This window comes from Lagenorhynchus albirostris, chromosome 5 (genome assembly GCF_949774975.1).
Source record: "Lagenorhynchus albirostris chromosome 5, mLagAlb1.1, whole genome shotgun sequence".
Lineage (NCBI taxonomy): Eukaryota > Metazoa > Chordata > Mammalia > Artiodactyla > Delphinidae > Lagenorhynchus > Lagenorhynchus albirostris.
Window position 1 is genome coordinate 134,228,209 of NC_083099.1, and position 22,612 is coordinate 134,250,820.

At 37.8% G+C, this 22,612-nt stretch overlaps 1 protein-coding gene across 9 annotated transcripts in view; it reads right to left on the bottom strand.

Annotated features, from left to right (window-relative positions):
- Positions 1–21: 21 nt before the first annotated feature.
- CRYZL1 (crystallin zeta like 1) overlaps positions 22–22,612 on the bottom strand; it is a 34,205-nt gene continuing 11,614 nt past the window's right edge. For 4 of the 9 annotated variants that reach the window (XM_060150871.1, XM_060150869.1, XM_060150875.1 and 1 more), the window contains 10 exons: positions 21,192–21,264; positions 18,126–18,170; positions 16,600–16,668; positions 8,986–9,119; positions 7,814–7,925; positions 5,619–5,717; positions 4,109–4,230; positions 3,182–3,287; positions 954–999; positions 22–436 (listed from right to left, as the gene is read on the bottom strand). In XM_060150871.1, the coding sequence (XP_060006854.1) occupies positions 337–436; positions 954–999; positions 3,182–3,287; positions 4,109–4,230; positions 5,619–5,717; positions 7,814–7,925; positions 8,986–9,119; positions 16,600–16,668; positions 18,126–18,170; positions 21,192–21,264 (906 nt within the window). In that variant the 3' untranslated portion in view covers positions 22–336. Of the gene's footprint in view, positions 437–593; positions 634–953; positions 1,013–3,181; positions 3,288–4,108; positions 4,231–5,618; positions 5,718–7,813; positions 7,926–8,985; positions 9,120–16,599; positions 16,669–18,125; positions 18,171–21,191; positions 21,265–22,612 lie in introns of all 9 variants that reach the window. The other 5 variants (XM_060150870.1, XM_060150874.1, XM_060150873.1 and 2 more) reach the window with 5 other exon arrangements.

Here is a 22,612-nt window from a genome sequence, read left to right on the forward strand (position 1 = left end):
GCTTTATCAGAGTAGCGTGGCTTCTGCTGAAAGCAGTCTTCTTCATGTAAAGAATTTTGTAAGAGGCAAATATATAGGAACGATAATTTAAAAGGCTTTCAGAATATTCCCTTTAGATGTTAAATTTTAGAATTGTCTTGAACCGTCTGTACGTTGTTTCCAAATACTTTTCAAATACTTCAGATAATTCTGAGCATCGTGTCTCAGCAGGAAAACGTGCTTAAAAACATAAAAATTTGCTTTTATCTTCCTTGACTTTTCTGAGCAATTTGCAAGGAAACTCTGGCTTCAATACTGGAATAGGTTCATCCAACTGAGGTCTGAGAAAGAACAAAATTAAAATTGAACAACTTGCTTCTTTCTTCCTTGATTTTTCTGAACAACTTCCATGGTAACTTTTGCCTCGTATAGTGGAATGGGTTCATCCAACTGAGGTCTGAGGAAGAATGAAATTATTAGAAATGTCTAGTTAAAGATGAACAGAGCACACAGCATAGTAGTTTAAAGTTGCTATAGTTCAACTCTATTACTTTAAATCAAATTTGTCCATTTCCACTGTTAAAAGCAGTTAAATTTTGAAGGGGGGAAAATACCTATTTTATGCATTCTCTCTTTTTTGATAAACAGATCCAGCTGAAAAAAAAATTGTACTTTCTTGTCAACCTGTAGGTTATTTCAAGTTGCTTTGGAAGGGGTGATGAGGATAAGCAAAGGGTGAGGTACAGTATGGAATGGAGTAAGGAAAACTAACGAACCACGTCTATCTTAGGGAATGCATTCTGGTGTATATACACTTCGAGAAATACTAAAGAGCAGCTATTTATCTAAGCAAAATAATAAAATATGGAGGCAAGAGGTGTACTGAGAAAGCGGAAACAAAAATGGGAATGCCCATTTTATCTCCTGGAGAATAGAAAAATAAACAAGAACAATAATTTGGTCATTTAGCATACCTAAAAACACCAGTTGATAACTTCTCCATCACATCTTTTAAGATACGTAGCTGGAAAGACTGTTAAGGTGGCAACGTAAAGGAGAGAGGAGTAAATAAAACCATTTGATAAGCAGAAGGTACTAGGCAGGTCACCTATTTTTTTTTTTTAATAGAAATTCTGTAAGCTGTCATGTTTACCTCTAAAACAGGAAAATGGGGGAACTGATTTGAGAGAGACGGTGACATAATAGAGCCTAAACTTCTAAGGACAAGAGATGAAAGAAGCCTAATGCCTGTCATAAGTAATGACTAGTGTTATCCCAAATGGATGGTAACAGAATGGGGTCAGGGTTTCATTTTAGCGCCACTTATGTTATTTTTAGTTAAAAAACAATTTTAGCACTTATCTCTCTTACTTTGGGTGCACATTTATTTATTAAACCAGCTAATAAATACATATGCAGGAAAGTTAATAATCTGTGTGTGTAATATACGCCACTAAGAGAATTAAAAAGCAGGGTAAAATTTAAAACTCTAGTCATTTACTTGAAATTATAATATTAGAACTGAGAGTCTATATAACTGCTAGTACAGGAGAATTATTTATGGCATATAATCACACAACTGGAAGGAGATTGCTATGTTAAATCACAAGCAGCAACTGGCTCATGTGTGATGCAACTGAGGGGGTGTGCACAAGTGAGGACTGAAGTCTGATTCAGGAAGTTTAACATTTCATATGAACATGGCACGTTTCAGTATGGTCCATGGATTTGTCAAATAGGTTAAAATCTCATGGTGGGGAGAAAGGGGAGCAGGTGAGAGATTTAAGTTATTAAGTAACGCAGGCTTAGCAGCCAGGCTACCTTCTGACATGAAAGATTCAAAACATACTAACTTATGTTACTTTTAATACATGGTCTCTGTCATTAACATCCCATGGTATTCTTGATAATTACAATGTTATTGAATGTGTCATTATTTAAAGTTGAAATTTAAAGAATTCTTTTAGAAAGTTGAAAATTAAGTTTATTTTCCAAATTTAATATGAAAATATTTAATCAGAAATACATTAAACACACACATTCACTACATTAAGGGGACGTCCTGGTTTTGAAATGTGTACTCTTTAAAACTCAACATATGCAGTATACTAATTAAATATTATTCAACTATTTGAAAGCTCTGTATTAAGTCTGCCATTGCTCTTAGAGGAGGCTGGCCTTTGTACACGTCACGCATTTGTAACAATGCACATTTAATAAAAATAAAGAATGATATTCAGTGAGACAAACATACGGTTGTGCAAGTCTCTTTCTTCACGCACAATTATATTCTATTAAGTAATGAGAACTTATTTTTTATCCACTATATTAAAGTTTTTACCAAGTACAGCTGCCTTTAAAACAGGCGTCTTAGAAATAAAACGTTTATTCTTAAGTTGACCCTGCTCTAAAGAGGTTTGGACCTTTCTTTTGGAACTGCTCTCATATTCTCAAGAAAACTCTTCATTACTTTTACCAAAATGGAATGATCGATTTCATTCACTAGATTTGTTACTGAATCACTTCCATTTAAAAAAATCAAACCCATCTTCATTTGATGAAGATTTCCTAGTATTGATATTCTTAAAAACACCCCACATGGGACTTCCTTGGTGGTCCAGTGGTTAAGACTCTGCCCTTCCAATGCAGGGGAGGCGGGTTCAATTCCTGCTCGGGGAACCAAGATCCCACAAGCCGCGCAGCCAAAAAAAACTCGCCAAAAAACAAAAAAAAACCCCACAAACTCTTAATTTTGGTAACTATTCTGAAATGTTTAACACAATGGCACCACCATAGGAGTAAAGATGCAGCCTGTCAAAGTGATCTGTAATTTCCATAATGCCGGGTTAAAAACGAAGCAAACTCTTCCATGTATTCTATAGTTTCTCATTCAGAAACGAGCGAGACTGCCTGGGTGTGATTCCTGTCCTGCCACTTGCTAGCTACATCCTTAGGCATGTACTAACCTTTCTGTCCTTCAGTTTCTTTACCTGTGACACAGGGATAATGTAGTACTTAACTTTCACAGGGCTGTTTTAATATTTAAATAAATTAATACCTATAAAGCACTGCGAACACTGTTTGGCATGTTCAATGAAAGTTAGTTGCTATTATTATTAATTATTATTATTAAAGAACTTAATGATGAGAATACAAGGTAAATTTCAAGCCAGAAACTCAAGTCAGTAGAAAAAAAGGATATAAAGATATTTTCCCTGTTGTACATTTGACAAATTCCAAACTTCATCATTAAGGAAAGCCACCGTCGCTCCCTTGAGGTAAAGGCAGTGGCTATCTGGAGGATCCAGCTTGGATAGAATGCACAAAGAATGATCAGTTACTGTGAGTTTAATAGCAGAAGAATGATTGGCATCTTCAGCCAGAAAAGCTTTTACACAAATTAAATAATACCCAAATCACAAATAATCAGCACACAAACTTTAATAATAATATGTATACTATAATGTTTTCTTTTCTAATGCATTGTCCAAAATGATGAAACAGCAAGGTCAAATGCAAGGCCAATCTAGAGGTGATGAAGCAGTAGTAGGTATATGTGTGCGGGGGTGTGTGAGAGAGAGATATTTCTCGTTGCTACTCACCAGTCATCTTCATGAGGAAGTTGGAAAATTGGTGAAGATTGGTACATGAGAATTATGGTATTTGCATATCAACCATGATAAAAATACTTGAATTGAATTTTGTTGAGAAATGTAACTTTGGAAGACAATGTGTATACACACACATACACACACACACACATATATAGTAAATTATAATTTGAATTAGGAAATTGTCATAATTTTATATAGAAATATTTTAAGTATATGTCAACAAGAATGTTTGTTACTAAGGAAAAAAATCTTATTTGAAACACTATTAAAAAATTCATGTCACTACTTCCAAACCACTAAATAAAAGTTAAATGAACTCCTTTGCTAAGCACTATATTTCAACATTTGGCCAACAGCTAGAAGTTAAAACAAATAAAGCTACATTTCTTTAAAAATAGGATATAATTCAGAATTTATACAAATTTAGCCACATCTTGCTAAAAGACTTAAGCATTATTCTTTGTTAATTGCATCCTTTTGGTGTATCAGTAATGCTTTATTGTTTCTGATAATACCTGCAGGTTTTCTTCTGTCGTTACCCAGTGGCCTCCAACACCAAGAAGGGTGATGATATCATGTTTATGTGGTAGTAGTTGTAATTTTACAGCTGGTTCATCATCTTTACTATATAATCTCACTTACAAAGGATTTGTTTAAAGAGAGAGAGGGAGAGAGAGAGAAAATGTATTTTATAGTAATCTGATAAAAATTTATTCTTCAAACTAGTTCTCTTTACTTTTTAATGTAGTAACAAGGAAGCATTTTGTATTCAGACACTTAAAATATATTTTTTGCATTAAAACTGGTCATACACTTTAGATTTAATTATAAGTGATATAACTAAAGATAAAAAGTCTATTTTAATTTGAAAATCAGGCAAGATAACAGCACATAACTAAGTCTGATAGTTTCAATCATAACATTGATAGCTTAACACTTTGGGAAAAGTTGACTTCTGAGTAAGGAACTCAGATTCAAGACAGTCATACTGGGACTTCCCTGGTGGCACAGTGGTTAAGAATCCACCTGACAATTCAGGGGACACAGGTTTGAGCCCTGGTCCGGGAAGATCCAACATTCCGCGGAGCAACGAAGTCTGTGCGCCACAACTACTGAGCCTGCGCTCTAGAGCCCGCGTGCCACAACTACTGAAGCCCGCGCGCTTAGAGACCGTGCTCCATAACAAGAGAAGCCACCACAATGAGAAGCCCGCACACTGCAATCAAGAGTAGCCCCGGCTTGCTGTAACTAGAAAAAGCCGTGTGCAGCAACAAAGACCCAATGTAGCCAAACAAACAAACAAAAGACAGTCATATTTTGACATAATTATTGAAATGTCCATTTGAAAAGTTAATGAAGTATACATTCACTTCCACTGAAAGATTTTTCTGAGTTAATTTCGAATCTTGAAAATACTGGCTAAAAAGGAATACATATGGTCATAGCTGTATTCATTATGATTCTTAGGATAGAAGATAAATTCTAACGAAGTATAAACAGAATCCCTTTGCAGGCTTGTGAAACCTGTTCTTTAGGTGTGATGGCACTACCTAAGAGTGTAAAGATTAGGTGTTAAGTAGATATTGGTTAAACTACAGAAGTTCAAGCAAGGTGAAAATGCAACAAAATTCTGTGCACTTTCCAAACAAGGACTGCAGAAGTCTACCATCCAATAGAGGGCAGCCATACATAGCAGAACTGACTAATTAAGCAACTGGCTGAGACCTGAACTAATCTAGGAACCACTGAGGAGATCATGTCTGCAGATTTCTTGTAGAGATACTTAAAGTCCAATGCCTACACTTTAAAAGGCAAGTATGTTCTCTCTTCCAGACAGTGCTTACAATGGGAATAAAATGAAGAAGCGCCAATTTAAATAGAAAAGTTCAAAAATAAAAAAAACGCTACACATCAATTTAATAATATATAAATAAATACTTCCTGGTTATATATTTTTTTTTCCCCAGGAATTCACCCATCACAATAAAAAAACTACAGAGACTACTGATGTAGTGAAGTACCCACCTCCAGCATCTAGGACAATATCTACTCCAAGGCCACCTGTTTCTTCTAAACAGCTTTCAGCAACCTGGGCTTTCCCATTGGACACATCGATCACTCGGGCTGTAAAGGACAGGAAGTCAGGCAATCTGTGTGTGATCAACACAACTCAGAGAAGAAGAGAAAGAAAAGCAAATAAATATTTCTTCTCTGAAATGAATTAAATGGTTGAAGCAATTACTGAATCAAATTATACTTTTTCTCATCTAACCAGTATTGCTAAGGATCAATTTAAATGAAGGAACTGGTATATTCAATAAAATAAAAATATGAGCATTTTGTGGATAATGTGTCCCAACGTTGGTTTGTTGACACAGAGGATTGTTCTTTACAGCTAAAGGATATTTTGCCAGAACTGAGAATCTCTAAACCACAGAGGTACATATATATGAAGATGTGGACTGAAAGATTAAGCAATTTCTTAAGTATGTTCAGATTTAATAGAGTTTAGAGCTAAAAAGTACAAAGATATATTTATGTGATTTGGTACTTCTCTGTTAGAGGCCGTTTTAACCTTTCTCAGTCATAGAGATCCCAGCCCACACCCGCATCTCCCGACTTTGCCCTCCAAAACAAAAAAAAATCCCAAAGGTGAAAAAAAACCCAGGATTATTTGAAGCAGGGTTAGTAAAAATTAAACTAATTTTAACTGGTTGCTTTAATGTGTTAATACAACAAGCCAGTGAGAGAACTAAGAAAAAAAATCTCAATTTGAATTGGCAAACGAAGACACATGTTTATATTTCATTTTTGTATCTTTTAACACCTTCTCAGTAAAGAGAATTCCTCTCAGAGATTCTCAGATTGGAGGTGTTTTCCAGTGGTGACTGAAGTCTCGGGGGATGGAGGTGAGGGTGGGGGGACTCGAGGGAAAGGGGGCTGAAGCACCTCAGAAGGGCAGGGTTAACCAAGAGGGAACCGCTCCCTTCAACAATACTATTCATGCTACCCACCCCCTTCCATTTTCAATCTCTCTTCTACCTTTTTTTTCTTATTTTCCTCCTTTCTCCAGCCCCTGTTTTAACCTTCCTTCCATTTCTTGGTTATCTCTGCCAGAAGCATAACATAACTATGGAAATAACACAGGCTTTACTATTAGGCAGGCTTGGGTTCAAATTCCATTCCAGGCCTAGTGGTACATCTAGTGGTACATCCTTGGACAAGCTAAATTCTGAGATGCTGTTTCCCAGTTAGTTGACACTGGGTTGTTGAGGATTTAAGGAATTATCATCCATATTAACACTCAATGAACCTTACTTTCCTTCCTGCCTGCCCCTCACTTACACTCTGTTCATCTTCTTTTCTCTTCATCTGTTAAACTCCAACATTAATTCAGTTAACTCCAGTCTGTAAAATTCCATTCCTATCTTTCTTCTCTTCTTTTTCAATCTCTATTTTCTTTCTCCTTTCCATATTCATCACTATTCGTATACGTTCAATCTTTTCAAGAGTTCCCCAGCCTCTACCATGTCCTATTTATCCTAAACTATATCTGACCTGGGTTTCTGTGTAAGTGGCTCATCTCCCTTCCTAGTGTATCACAGGAAACAGACAAATTTAGAGGCATATCACTGGGTAAAAGAGGTTGAGAAACATGAAAAGTGATGCAAAAATATATTGATTTATTGACTAAAACCAAAGAGGCATCAGGTGTTTCTCAACCGTGTCAAAGTTCACCTAATTCAAACTTGGGTGAGTTGGTAACAATGAGGCAAAGAAGAAAAAACACTGAAAAATGTAGGTTTAAGAAACAAATCATTAAAATTTAAACTATAACTTATGTAAACTTGGACTTAGCACAGATACTAAGTGCATTTTTTAAATGACATGCATTTGGCATTTTGCAGTTTGTTGGTTGTTTTTTTTTTTTTTTTTTTTTTGCAGTATGCAGGCCTCTCACTGTTGTGGCCTCTCCCGTTGCGGAGCATGGGCTCCGGACGCGCAGGCTCACCGGCCATGGCTCACGGGCCTAGCTGCTCCGCGGCATGTGGGATCTTCCCGGACCGGGGCACGAACCTGTGTCCCCTGCATCGGCAGGCGGACTCACAACCACTGAGCCACCAGGAAAGCCCTGCAGTTTGTTTTACAAGTGCAGTTTTTAAGGTGATATCTCTTCAAAATTTTATGTTTTAAAGTCTGTGTTGAGTACTATTACCCACCTATAGAAGGCCTACATCTTTCAAGACACTGCTTGTCTTCAAGGCTGCACGCTGTTGAAATCACTTTGGCTCCTCTATGGTGTGCTAACTGAATAGCTATTGTTCCAAGTGCCTGTGTGGAAACAAATACACGATGGTGTTATAGATATAGGGCAGAGGCCGTATCTATAGGTTTATAGGTCGTTTAATAAACTGTAATAATTTAGTGCTACCTCAGTATATTTTAAAATGTTGTCTGATAGAAAAAGAAAAAAATACGGATAAGTTTAGAAGTGGAAACATTTGACACACTCTTCCTCAAGAGGGGTGGTGGAAAAGCTATGTGTGCCACAGGCTCTCAGCCAGTCTGACTGCAAGCAGCACACAATTTCAAGGACAGAGGCCGAATTCAGAACACGGCCTTGGAATGAGATAAATGGGCCATTAAGGGCCTTGCCAGCATAATGTACTAAGCTAATTATATAATATCAATACATATGCAAGTCCAGCAACCTCAACTTCAAAAGTTCCATCCTTTTGTTGACCTGTGGAGTAAGTTCAGGGAAACACTACTATCCTGATGTAGGACATAAGGATGAAGCCAATGCTGAAGACAGTTATGCCTTTTTTCCAATGAAAAGCAGGGGAAAAAGCATTTTCATCAACAGCCAGTTAGAAAATAAAACTATAAAATCACCCCAAGTTTTGTGACATTTTCTATTATAATTATATTTTATGTAATCTCTTTTAGTATCTTGAACTATATTTTGAAGATGTAAGTAATATGTTTAAATTAGCACAGTTTTGAGCTTGTGTGATCTATCTATAAATGTAACACCTTAATCACATAAGTGTAAGTATGAGGGATATGATACAAAATTGGCAGGGAGTCCTGGGGTCTGGCTTCAGACTATGAGCTATTTCAGGCTTTGTGTAACAGACATGAATAAAAATGGCTTGTCTGCTTTTTTAAAGTACTAGCAGATTCAAAGTAAAAAGAAACTAAACACAGTAATGCTAACTTTTATCTCCTTGATAAAAGTTGCTTATTTTAGAAAATGGGAGTTTGGTAAATGTATCAGTGAATAAGCTAACTGGCAACAAATTATATTAGCAAATGGATGGCCCATTTCTCAATTCCCTAAGTTTATTTGTATTTTGGTCTGTTTCTTAACAAAACCATTAGCACCTACACTTGCTCCGTCCATTATCAGCACTGACTTTCCAGGAGAGAGATGAGAAAGATAATGCAGAGCTGTATAGGCTCGTACTCCATCCCGAATGGTTCCAGCAGCTTCTGTCCACGCAACTTTTTCTGGTTTGTGAACTACCACAAAGAAAAAGAGGAAACAATCTGTTAGCAAGTCCCATTAGATCTGCTTCCTGGATTTGTTTCCCTCCATCTCTGCTCCCACCATGGCCCTGGTCCAAGCCTACTTCTAGTATCTCTCACCTACATTACAGTTTCTCTGTTTCCATTCTTACCCATGCATACTCCACTTTCAGCATAGGAGTGTGTGTGTGTGTGTGTGTGTGTGTGTGTGTGTGTGCGCGTGTGTGTGTGTGTGTGCGTATTTTTTAAATGTTTTATTGTTAAAGTAAAATGTATGCAGAAAAGTACACGAAATAAAGTACAGCTGGATGAATAAATATGAAGTAACCACCATCCTGGTTGAGAGAGAGGACACAGCCCTCACGCCAACAGCCTCGCCTCTCCGGCCAGAGATGTTTTTTTTTGTTTGTTTGTTTTTTTGTTTTGTTTTGTTTTTTTGCGGTACGCGGGCCTCTCACTGTTGTGGCCTCTCCCATTGCGGAGCACAGGCTCTGGACGTGCAGGCTCAGCGGCCACGGCTCACAGGCCCAGCCGCTCCGCGGCATGTGGGATCTTCCCGGACCAGGGCACGAACCCATGTCCCCTGCATCGGCAGGCGGCTTCTCAACCACTGCGCCACCAGGGAAGCCCCAGAGATGTTTTTTAAAAAAATTGAGATATAATTGACATCAGAGGTCACCACCATTCTAATGTATTTTCTTATTCACCTTCATAGTTTAATAACTCAAGTATCCATTCCTAAACAATATAATTTTGTTTTGCCTGTTTCTGAAATTTATCTAAATGCAATTGTACCATACACATTTTTTCTTTTTTGCTGAACATCGTTTTTTAAGACACATCCTTTCTTGTTACATGTGGCTATAGTATAGTGCTTCCATTTTTTTTTGTTGTTTTTTCGGTACGCGGGCTTCTCACTGTTGTGGCCTCTCCCGTTGCAGAGCACAGACTCCGGACGCAGGCTCAGCGGCCATGGCTCACGGGCCCAGCCGCTCCACGGCATGTGGGATCTTCCTGGACCGGGGCACGAACCCGTGTCCCCTGCATCGGCAGGTAGACTCTCAACCACTGCGCCACCAGGGAAGCCCAGTGCTTCCATTTTTGATGTCTTATGGCAACATCAAATTCCATTTCATAGAATGGATTGGTTATCCACTCTCCAGTCAAGGAACATTTGTGTTTTTTTCCCATTTTTGGTAGTTAAGCATTCTTAACTAAGAATGCTCTTGTATAAAAGTTACTCTTACACTGGTACACAGGTTTTCTCCAGGATATTTACTGAGGAATGGAAATCCCAGCTCCAGGATATATTACCTTCGACTTTATATTTCCAAAGTGGCTGTATGAATTTACTCTCCCACAGCTGCTGTTGTGAACATCCTTGTCAACCCTGGTATTATACATTTTTGCCCATCATATGGATGTGTAATCGTTTCTTACATGTGATCTTATTGATAATTTGCTTTCCCCTGACGACTAATGAAGTTGAGTACCTTTCCGTGTTTGTTGGCCATATGGAATTCCCTTTGTGAAGTGACTGTTCAAGTGTTCTATTAATTTTTCTATTGTTGTTGACTTTTTCTTATTGATTTGTAAAAATTCTTAATATATTCTAGATGATTCATTTGCTTGTTTATGTGTTATAATTATTTTCAACTTTATGGCTTCTCTTTTCAATCTCGTTAGTGGTGTCTTTGAAAAACAGAAGTGTCAGAATGATCTTTTAAAAACATAAATGACATCCTAACACTTCTGTGTTTAAAATTAATCAATGGCTTTCTATTGCACTTGGAACAAAATGCAAACTCCTAATATACTGTAATTTAAGCCATATTAGCTTTATGTTTTCTGACCATTAAGCTGCTCTTTAATATGTTTATTTAATTTTTATTGTTTTTATGTTTGTACACTGAATGTGATTTTTTTCACAGTATAGGCAATACTTTCTCATTTTACCTACAATCAAGTTTATAACACTTTCTGTAGTCTTTACCAGGACTATTTTTCCTCTTATGTCAATAGATTCAGATGGGTTAGCATGGCCAGTCAGCATTGAATTTACCAACTAATTAGTGCCATCTAGTGGGGAAGCAAAGCATCCAAGCACATGATGAAAATGTTCAGACAGACAAGCAAGGCATTAAAAGAGTAAAACAGGGGATATCTCACACAGTACTTTATTCCTTACCAAACTCAAGATAGCTATTTTCCCACTTTTACTGATTATGAAATGGGGTTCAGGGTAATTAATTTGTCTGAGGCCACAAGTTTCAAAGTGTGACTTTAAAGCCCATCTACTCTAACAGTGCATGTTCAATCTATGTAAAATTTATTTATATGGAATTTTTTGGGAACACCTTTCATCATAAGAATTGGGACTACCTATACTTTCATTAGGAAATAACAAATTCAGTGCTTAAAAAATTCTAACAGTAATAAAACTACATTTAAGATTGCAGAGGCTTTAAAATTATATGGTTGGACATGGTTTAACGTTGAGATTCTTGCTTTTGTGTTAGGTGGTACACAAGTGTTTATTATGTCATAAAAACTAAGAAAATAAATAGAAGAGAGCCATGTATGGATCAATAATAACAGTATGTCAGAGCCCAAGAATTACAATTTCAATTCTTTCTACCTCAGGTCCAAAGGAATAATGCTGAAAATGTGTGCCAATTTTTTAAAAATTTAACTTTTATTTTATATTGGAGTATAGTTCACTCACAACATCGTGCTTGTTTCAGGTGTACAGCAAAGTGATCCAGTTATACATATACATATATCCATTCCTTTTCATATTCTTTTCCCATATAGGTCACCAAAGAATACTGAGTAGAGTTCCTTGTGCTATACAGTAGGTCTCTGTTGATCATCTACTTTGTATGTATCAACAGTAGTGTGTATATGTTAATCCGAAACTCCCAGTTTATCTTCCCCCCAAATTTCCTCTTTCGTAACCAGAAGTTTGTTTTCTAAGCCTGTGAGTCTGCTTCTGTTTTGTAAATAAGCTCATTTGTATCATTTTTTTAGATTCCACATATAAGTCACATCATATGATATTTGTCTTTCTCTGTCTGACTGACTTCACTTAGTATGATTATCTCTACGTCCATCCATGTTACTGCAAATGGCATTATTTCCTTCTTTTTTATGGCTGAGTAATATTCCACTGTATATATGTATCACACCTTCTTTATCCATTCCTCTGTTGATGGACATTTAGGTTGCTTCCATGTCTTGGCTATTGTAAATAGTGCTTCAATGAACACTGGGGTGCATGTATCTTTTTGAATTATGGTTTTCTCCAGATTATGCCCAGGAGTGGGATTGCTAGATCATATGGTATTTCTATTTTTAGTTTTTAAGGAACCTCCATATTGTTCTCCATACTGGTTGTACCAATTTACATTCCCACCAACAGTGTAGGAGGATTCCCTTTTCTCCACACCCTCTCCAGCATTTATTATTTGTAGACTTTCTGATGATGGCCATTCTGACTGGTGTGAGGTGATACCTCATTGTAGTTTTGATTTGCAGTTCTCTAATAGTTAGCCATGTTGAACATATTTTCATGTGCTTTTTGGCTATCTGTATGTCTTCTTTGGAGAAATGTCTATTTAGATCTTCTGCCCATTTTTTGATTGGGTTGTTTTTTTGACATTGAGCTGCATGAGCTGTTTGTATGAAAAATAAAATCAGAATGGCTTGAGAACTGAAAGCACAAAAGGTCTGGAAGAATTACTCAACTTTTTACCTTTGTCCTCAACATTTTGAAACAAGATTAATAAGACATCTTTTGGGAGTTGTTTGGAGCCTGGTTCTTTGGTTTGGTAAAAGAACTGACTTACTAGAAGGTGACTGAGTTGTGAGCTTTTATTTTAAAAAATCATCAAATAATTAACAGGAACTAAAATAGAGTCATGAACTAAATTATTCCAGGAACTAAATTATAATTATAACAGGAACTAAATTATTTCTCCCTGCAAATCTTCAGGGGACATACTGAAATTATTTTCTCTTTCATAGAATGTTAGAGCTACAGCAGAGATTAGAGGTTATCTAGTTTGGCATGCTTGTTTAAAGACAAAGTAAAATGTGCCCGGGTCTTGCCTAAAGGTCACACAGTTAGCGGTCATTCTTCTTTTTTTTAATTTGAAGTATAGTTGATTTACAATGTTTCAGGTGTTAGTGGCCATTCTTAAAGTACTTCTTTTAAAGAAACATTTTGTTGTGTTTCCCTTCTAAAGGAATATCTATCAATAGAATTGCTTTCTCTGTATATGTTGGTGGATTTTGGGACTATAATCCTCCTGATTTGTAGGAAAATAAAAGGTCACTTGTGTGGTTCTCTTGTCTTAGATTAAGCTTTATAGCTAGAAAATTTTGATGTTCCAGTTTGCTGTTCTTCTTCTGGTCCATCTTATAATCCTCCAGTGTTCAGCAATGCTTAAGGAAATGCACCTTTTTTATTCTTGGTTTGTTTTTTCAACAGTTAACTTTCTATAACAATTTAATTTAGCTTACTTTATCAAAACTCAAGCCTAGGAATCCAAACTAAAGGTTTTAGTTGACTCCATATTTACAAGGTTCTCAAAAGAACAGGGACAATAAGGGCCCAAGGGGGACTTCCCTGGTGGTCCAATTGGTTAAGAATCTGCCTTCCAACACAGGGGACGCAGGTTCAATCCCTGGTCGAGGAACTAAGATCCCACATGCTGCGGGGCAACTAAGCCCGAACGCCGCAACAACTGAGCCCGCATGCCACAACTAGAGAGAAGCCCACACGCCACACCTAGAGAGGAGTCTGCGCAATGCAACAAAAGATCCCACAAGCCACAACTAAGACCTGATGCAGCCAAAAATAAATAAATAAATAAATATTTTTAAAAAAAGGGCCCAAGGAAATTCTGGGATTAAAAATAGTAGAGCTTCCCATAAAAGAGACAGCAGCCGTCCTCAATTTTCAAACTGCATTATATCAAAATAGTCATGGATCAGAGACTTTCACTGCACGGTATTTGGAAGTGAGATTTATCTTTGAAAGGAAGACACATAGTTGGCTCCATATGTAGGCTTAATATATACATAAATAAGTACAGGCCTCAGACTTCTGGAAAACTGTCTTTTAAAGTTAATTTTTAAGGGACTTACCTGGTGGCACAGTGGTTAGGAATCCGCCTACCAATGCAGGGGACACGGGTTTGAGCCCTGGTCCAGGAAGATCCCACATGCTGCAGAGCAACTAAGCCCGTACACCACAACTACTGAGCCTGCGCTCTAGAGCCCGCAAGCCACAACTACTGAGCCTGCGCGCCACAACTACTGAAGCCTGTATGCCTAGAGCCCGTGTTCCGCAACAAGAGAAGCCACCGCAATGAGAAGCCTGTGCACCGAAACAAAGAGTAGCCTCCTCTCGCCCCAACTAGAGAAAGCCTGCGCGCAGCAATGAAGACCCAACGCATCCAATAAATAAATGAATGAATGAATAAAATTTAATAAAAAATTAATTTTTTTTTTTTTGCAGTATGCGGGCCTCTCACTGTTATGGCATCTCCCGTTGCGGAGCACAGGCTCCGGACGCGCAGGCTCAGTGGCCATGGCTCACGGGTCCAGCCGCTCCGTGGCATGTGGGATCTTCCCGGACCGGGGCACGAACGTGTGTTCCCTGCATCGGCAGGCGGACTCTCAACCACTGCACCACCAGGGAAGCCCAAAAATTAATTTTTAATAAAACAAGATGGTATTACTTGGAAATTTTAGACATAGTAAATGTCATTAATTTAAATATAAATTACTTAACAATTTATAATTTCAAAAATGAAATGCCAAAGATTTCCTACCCTAGTTCAAGTTACTATATAGACTCAAATTTACTACTTTTAATAGTCCAAAATCCAAATTGGCCCATATGGTCTGATTAGCATTTGTATCATTCAAGAAAGAACTTAGGAAAAATTTTAATAAAATAGTTCAAGAACACAAAAGAATGTATAATAACCTATAGATAAGATATGAAAAACAACACGAATCCCAACATAAGGAATAGCCGACTGGCAGTACCACTGTAGTCCCGTGGATCTACTCTGATCACATCCTCTTGCCTTGCCCACAAAGGTAACTTCCACATGACTTTTCATCCCTACCTGTTCCTTATATCCTTAAATAACACATGCTTAATTAAACTTTGTATGTTTTTGAACTTCATAGAAATGAAATGGTATCACACTGTTCGTATCCTTCTGCAACTTGCTTTTTTCACTCAGCACAGTTTGTGAGGTTCATCTGTCTTGATATGTTTGACTGTTATTTATTCATTTTCACTGATGAGTTAATTAGAAATATCTTATCCATTTTCCCAGGAAGAACATTTGGCTGTTTCTCTTTTTATTCCACAATTACAAACCATGCTACTATGAACTCTTGTGCATGTGCTACTGGTACACATCAAGCTTCTCTGGTGTATGAAAGTACCAGTGGAATTACTAGGTCTGAGGTGTTAATACATCATTAATTAGATCATGCTAAGTTATTTTCTAATGCATTTGTACTAATTTACACTCCCAGTGCATAAAAAGTTCTACTGCCCCACATCCTTGCCAACACTTAGGATGGTCAAACTTTATAACTGTCATTCTCATGGATGCATAATGGTATCTCTAAATGGTTTTTTGTTTTTGTTTTTGTTTTTTTGTTTTTTTGCGGTACGCGGGCCTCTCACTGTTGTGGCCTCTCCCGCTGCGGAGCACAGGCTCTGGACGCGCAGGCCCAGCGGCCATGGCTCACGGGCCCAGCCACTCCGCGGCACGTGGGATCCTCCCAGACCGGGGCACGAACCCGTGTCCCCTGCATCGGCAGGCGGACTCTCAACCACTGCGCCACCAGGGAAGCCCTCTAAATGGTTTTAATTTGCTTTCCCCTGATTACTAAGGAGATGCAGCATCTTTTCACTATGGTTTCATGAAGAGTGTCTGTGTTTATACATTTATTCATTTAAATTTAAATATTTAAGAAGTAAATTACTGTAGAAAATTTTTAAATTAACATTTAAGTTACATTGAATACTGGTCAAAAGATATTATCAACAGAAACAAGACTAAGTGTTTTTGAGTCTTTCCTGACTCAGACTCTACATGTATTGTCTAGATTTTATACATTTAAAAATTTCAATTAATAACCAAGAATAAGAAGTAAAAAATTCTGGTTACTGATATAATTTCAGAGCCAAGGAAGAAATGGCTTTTCAAACCTCTTACCATGAGCAGTGTAAGAGAAACTTAAAGGTCTAAATACTGTTTAGCTTGAAAATGAATTTTATGGATACAAAATATAAGCCAGAAGTAGTCATATGTCCACCCAATAGTTATTTCCTAGGTACACTCACAGCAGATAAAAATAAATCATACTGTTACTAAAAGCCACACACATCTGTGAAATAAGGCTTACATGAGTTCCAAAACACTGGACTACCACATACCCAAGTAATGTTCATGTACTCGAACAGCTTCACAAAGTCCAGGGTCTTCAGAATCCAAGGGTAAAATTCCTGAAAATTAAAACGAGAAACTTTAGGGGCACAATCCAAAAATGAATTCACTCCTAATGAGATGCCAGTAAGCATTAGTCTAAATTTTCCTCAGTGGGATTTTTAGGAAGGTTCCAGTACTAGTGTGGAGAAGGGAGAGATTTCAGAACTAAGGAAGGGAAGTAGATAGTTTATTTTCTGATACGAACACTATAATACCTGTACTACCTCTTTCTTTTTCTTCCTCTTCTCTCACCTCTGAATGATGATAAAGACGATGGCTGATGTACAGAACAAAGTCAGAGTCCTGGGGGCATCTGTGCTCCTCATTAAACTTGTCCCTGATTCACGGCTCCCTTCCCAGAGTTTGGTTCTATAGGATAGAACCAAACTCTTGCTTCCAGTAAAATCCCATTTTCCCCTGAGCTAATCTGATTTTATTTTTGGTCTCTTACAAAAAGGATCTTGTTCTTTTTGTTTTTTGTTTTGCAGTACGTGGGCCTCTCACTGTTGTGGCCTCTCCCATTGCGGAGCACAGGCTCCGGACACGCAGGCTCAGAGGCCATGGCTCACGGGTCCACCTGCTCCGCGGCATGTGGGATCTCCCCGGACCGGGGCACAAACCCGTGTCCCCGGCATCGGCAGGCGGACTCTCAACCACTGTGCCACCAGGGAAGCCCCAGGATCTTGAATAATACAATGTCACTGACTTCTTGGGCAGATAATAAAGATAAGATAGAAATAATAAATTCTCAAAGAAAATACCCAAGTCAAAGGCAATTGTGTTAAAAGCTGATGAAAACTTTCCTATAAATTTATTCTTAACAGCTTCAAGCATGCTGTAAAGCTATACATTTTCTAAGTCTATATGAATATTTTCCTATGAATATTTTCTACAGAGAATTGGCAATTTCAAAGACTACTACTAAATGCATACTTTATATTTGTGTGAATGTCTAGGACACAAGTATAAATGTATATTTTTGCAAAATGGTATTAATTATGGATTAAAAAAGAAAACCAATAAATTAAATGTCTCCAGTCAATTTTTAGTTTTACGAGGGTGGTAAGGGAGCAGCTCTGTACAATGCAAGTCGGATGTGGAGAGAAGAGCTTCTATGTAGCCAAGTCAGTCAGTAGTCTTCAAGCAGGTGGACTGTGACTTTTCTTTTCTCTGGAGTCTTCAGTCTAACTATAGACCGGGGTCCTGCCAGTGAAGGGCTGCACCAGGGACAGTAACAACTATGGTCATCTTTCTATCGTATCTACAAATATTGAAAAGTTTTAAACGTTCTGCTATTGTGATCAAACTCCCAATTCTCTTCATCAATGGATATTTGAGAGTAAATTCCAAAACTTAGGTAAGTACTTGTATATGAAGAAAGGTCACACTAAGCATCAGCAATTGTATAGAAAAAAAGAAAAAGAAACAACAGTAAGACAGACGACTTGAAATAGGACTAGGACCTATAACTTACCAGCTACTTCATCACCTGGTTGAAAGAATGATACCTTGCTTCCAACTAAAGAGTGGAGAAAATTAATAATCATTATTTTGAGGTTATTAAATATAACTGAACAATTAAAATGAATTTTAAAAGCCATGGATTAATAAAAAGTCACTAACTCAGAGAAAAAGTTCAGAACTTCTAGGACATTTTGATAGTCTGTAAGGACAGTAGGAAAGAACATATCAAATCTGAATTTTCTCCAATATCTGGGCCATGTGGTTGTTGACACCGTGGAGCAGGATATCTCTCTGTTCAGCTAAGGATGAAGGAATAAAGGAAAATAATCCACTCCACAGCTCTTATGATGATGACATTGGATACACTGGGTTCCACCCCTCCTGAGGCTCGTCCAATCTGTCATTGTTTGAGTTGTAAAATCTCTGACGCACAGTGGGAATTCTGGTTAGAATCACATATAAACTACTTTGATTTGGGATTATGGAAATAAGTTCAGAATGGTGCCAAGAAATTTTGGGGACTATACAGAAGTGATAGTTCCATTTTCTCTTTGTGTGTAGAGAAAAGTCCTATACCATCAGTCAATTCTTTAGAATATTTTTGTTCAAATAGTTACAAAAGGAAATGGGAGGAAAAATCCCAAACCTCCATGAAGGCCTACTTGTGCCCAGCATTTTACCGTGTTATCACATTTAATCTTCATGGCATACCCATTAAGTACCTATTATTACTCCTATTTAACAGACAAGGAAACTGAGGTGCAGCAGTGAAGTAAGGTAGAGCCTGAAATCTGGAAGCGGCGCCTCAGGCTGGCTCTGTCTGCAAAAGGGCCCCAGTTTGCTGCTTCTTTGGATCTCTTCTGTGCCATTATCCCCCAATAATTTTGGCTTCTGTACTTTTCTTTTTCCCTCCTGCTGAGGATTCTTGTCTACCTGAAATCACCCTGATCCTTTTTTCTTGGCTTCCTTCGTACTCCTCTTAATTGTCCCTCAAACAGTGGCATTGCTAAGGGTTCCATGCTGTGTCTCCTTCACCTCAACTCTCTCCCTGGATGAACTCATTACCCTTCTATAGTTTCAAACACAACCTATAAGCTGAGAACTTTCGAATGTAACCAGAATCTTGTAAATCATTTCCTGCTTTTACCTGTTTTTAATTTCCCTGTTCCAGTCAATTATTAAGTTCTGCTGGCTTTACTATTTCTTGAATACATTCACTACGTCTGCCGCCACTGTCTAGGTTATGGACTTTGTCATTTTTTGTTTTTAATTAATTATTTATTTTTGGCTGCACTGGGTCTTCGTTGCTGCGTGCGGGCTTTCTCTAGTTGCGGCGAGGAGGGGCCACTATTCGTTGCGGTGCACGGGCTTCTCATTGCAATGGCTTCTCTTGTCGCGGAGCACAGGCTCTAGGCGCGCGGGCTTCAGTATTTGTGGCATGCGGGCTCTAGAGCGCAGGCTCAGTAGCTGTGGCTCACGGGCTTAGTAGCTGTGGCTCAGTTGCTTTGTGACATGTGGGATCTTCCTGGACCAGGGCTCGAACCTGTGTCCTCTGCACTGGCAGGCGGATTCTTAACCACTGCGCCACCCGGAAGCCTCATGCCGTTTCTTGCCTGTTGGTCTACTACCCAAACAGTCCTCTTGCCTACAGCCTGGTTTGCTTCAAATCCACCCTTCTTATGGCCACTCTAATACTCTCTCTACAACCCAATCTGAGATAGGAGGCTCATCATGAGTCTGGCCCTTGCCTACCCTCTTGTCTCATGTTTTGGGGGGGAAGGAATCAGTGTTCCTATCATCATGAAAAGATTCTGTTCAATATCTTTTATTCTGTGATCTCTGAAGGAGAATTTTCTTGACACAGTGGTTTTTTTCTGCCAAGTACCTTGCCTATGACTCATGCCCAGAACTTAATTTTGCTCTAGTAACACCGAACTCCATAATTCTTACATACATCACGTTATTACCTGCTTCTGCGTCTTTGCTCATGCTATCTTCTCTGCTGAGCGTGATTCTTGGAGAAGAATTCTCCTCCTGCCCACCCCTTACTGTCTGGCTAACTTACTCCAAGAAGCCTTTCCTGTTTCTGCTGGCTGGTTGGGCACCTCTCCTTGGAGCTTTCAGAATGAATCTGCCTATACGTGTTTGTCTGCCTCTCCCCTAGACTGTGAACTCTTGGAGGGCAGGGACTGTCTTATTTATCTTCACATTCCAAGCACTTTGCAAGTGCTCATTAAATGATGAATAAATAAATAAATGAATGAATGAATAATTGATCATCTTCTGGCTATTATAATTCTTATTTTTATTTTCGTACAATCCAAGCAGAAGAGAGGAAATAAAATTATGATTTAGTTATGTTAGAAGATTACATTAAGAGTATCAGATGTATTATAGATTAAATTTACAGATGAAATTCAAATAGTCTAACCCACGTGATAATGCTCATTCATCCACTCACATATGCAAGAAGAGCAACCATAAACTGATTGATCATGAACTATTAGCAGAAAATATGAACACTACGTTTACTCAGAAATTATTTCAAGTCCTTAGGCTTACTGTTCTGCATGTTAAGACCATTATTTACTAAAATTTTTCTTTATTTAAGGCAATCATAAAATATTACTGGTTATTTCTCCCCAGAACCAATTTCAGATGAGCAAACTGTTTACCTTTTAAATACTCCATTTTAGGCATACTTTAAAAATTTAATGTGAACGTAGTTACTGACCATTATATAAATTTTGGCCCAAAGTCAACTTACACAAGTAATTTATGCTGGTCTGCAAATACCATAAAAAGGACAATACTGGTCATTCTATTCAATGTGATTACTCATGGATTTAAATACATAATCTCTAAATATTTACTAAACTGTAATAAGCTCTTCAATTATAAAATACCAATATTGTTCTAGTTTTCTTTTTAATTAAAAAAGGGAAAACACTTCTGCATAATTAACTTTTGTATTTGAAGAAGTGTGTATATTTTATGTGTCAGTAAACCAATTAGCTACCATTTAATTTCTTTTACCTTAGAAAAGGAATACAGATACTTACATCTGTAAACTTACCATCTAACACAATTCCAGCAACTTCTCTCCCAACAGGAAAGAAATCCTTCTCCATCTTCATTTCTGTTAGAAGCTAAATAATGACAAAGGCTTGAATTTATTGTCAAGAATAAATCCGAACCTCTTTCCATACATGAGGAAAGCAGGAGCAAAAACCAAACCACATAAAAAGCAAATATGACTCCATTTTTGGCATCAAGACAAAAAGCAAGTAACTTCACAAAACAGGTTCCTCTATAGAGTAGGAAACCAAGTTTGCTGAGGAATTAGTGGACATTAGGGCTTAGGTATGAGTATTACCATTCAAACCACCATCAACATACTTTAACATCTTTATTCTGCCAAATATGAAGGGAAATTATAGCCAGAACAATTCTCAGTTGGCTAAACACTTTGTACCCGTCACCTCATTTGGGTGGGGTGGGTCTGAGTGTTTCTCACAAGCCTTGGGTTAGGGAGTAGGTGAGAAGTCGTGATGGATATACACAGGGCAACTGCGACATAATCTCAGGCTGGAGTTTCTTCTTTTAAAGGATAAATTATTTATTTATTTTTCATTTGTTTATTTAATTTATTTATTTTTGGCTGCACTGGGTCTTTGTTGGTATGCGCAGGCTTTCTCTAGTTGTGGCGAGTGGGGGCTACTCTTCACTGCGGTGTGCGGGCTTCTCATTGCGATGTCTTCTCTTGTTGTGGAGCCACGGGCTCTAGGCGCACGGGCTTCAGTAGTTGTGGCACTTGGGCTCAGTAGTTGTGGCGCACGGGCTCTAGAGTGCAGGCTCAGTAGTTGTGGCGCACGGGCTTAGTTGCTCTGCGGCATGTGGGATCTTCCTGGACCAGGGATCGAACCCGTGCCCCCTGCACTGGTGGGAGGATTCTTAACCACTGACTACTAGGGAAGTCCAAATTATTTATTTTTGAGAGATTAGTATGTTGTTAGATTCTGACCACATTCAGCATTTGATTTTTAAAGTGACAAGAGTGTACATAGATAAGCCTGTAGTTTAAGCTCCTTTTATACTTTTCTAAAAGTATAAAAGTTACTATACTTTTATAATAATACTAGAGATGCTGAACATATTTGTAGATATGTTAGTATTTTAGGAACAGTAAGTAAAAAGAAATTGAAATAATTTTCTTGTATATTTCCCTTATTTTTCAATTCTTTGATCTCCTATACATACTTCATTGCCAGAAAAGTCTCTTTCTCAATGTGGAACTTTACCCTTTTCCTAAGATGTTCACATAACATTCTTACAGAAATACTCGGTGTTTTACAGTGTTTATTTTTTATGCAGAGCTAAAATCATGGTTATGGCAATTGCACCCTGTTCTCCTTCACTTACCATAAGCATCTTCTCACATTCCTACAGTTTCCATAATCATTATGATTAATAGTTGTTGTAAAATCAAATTTATTT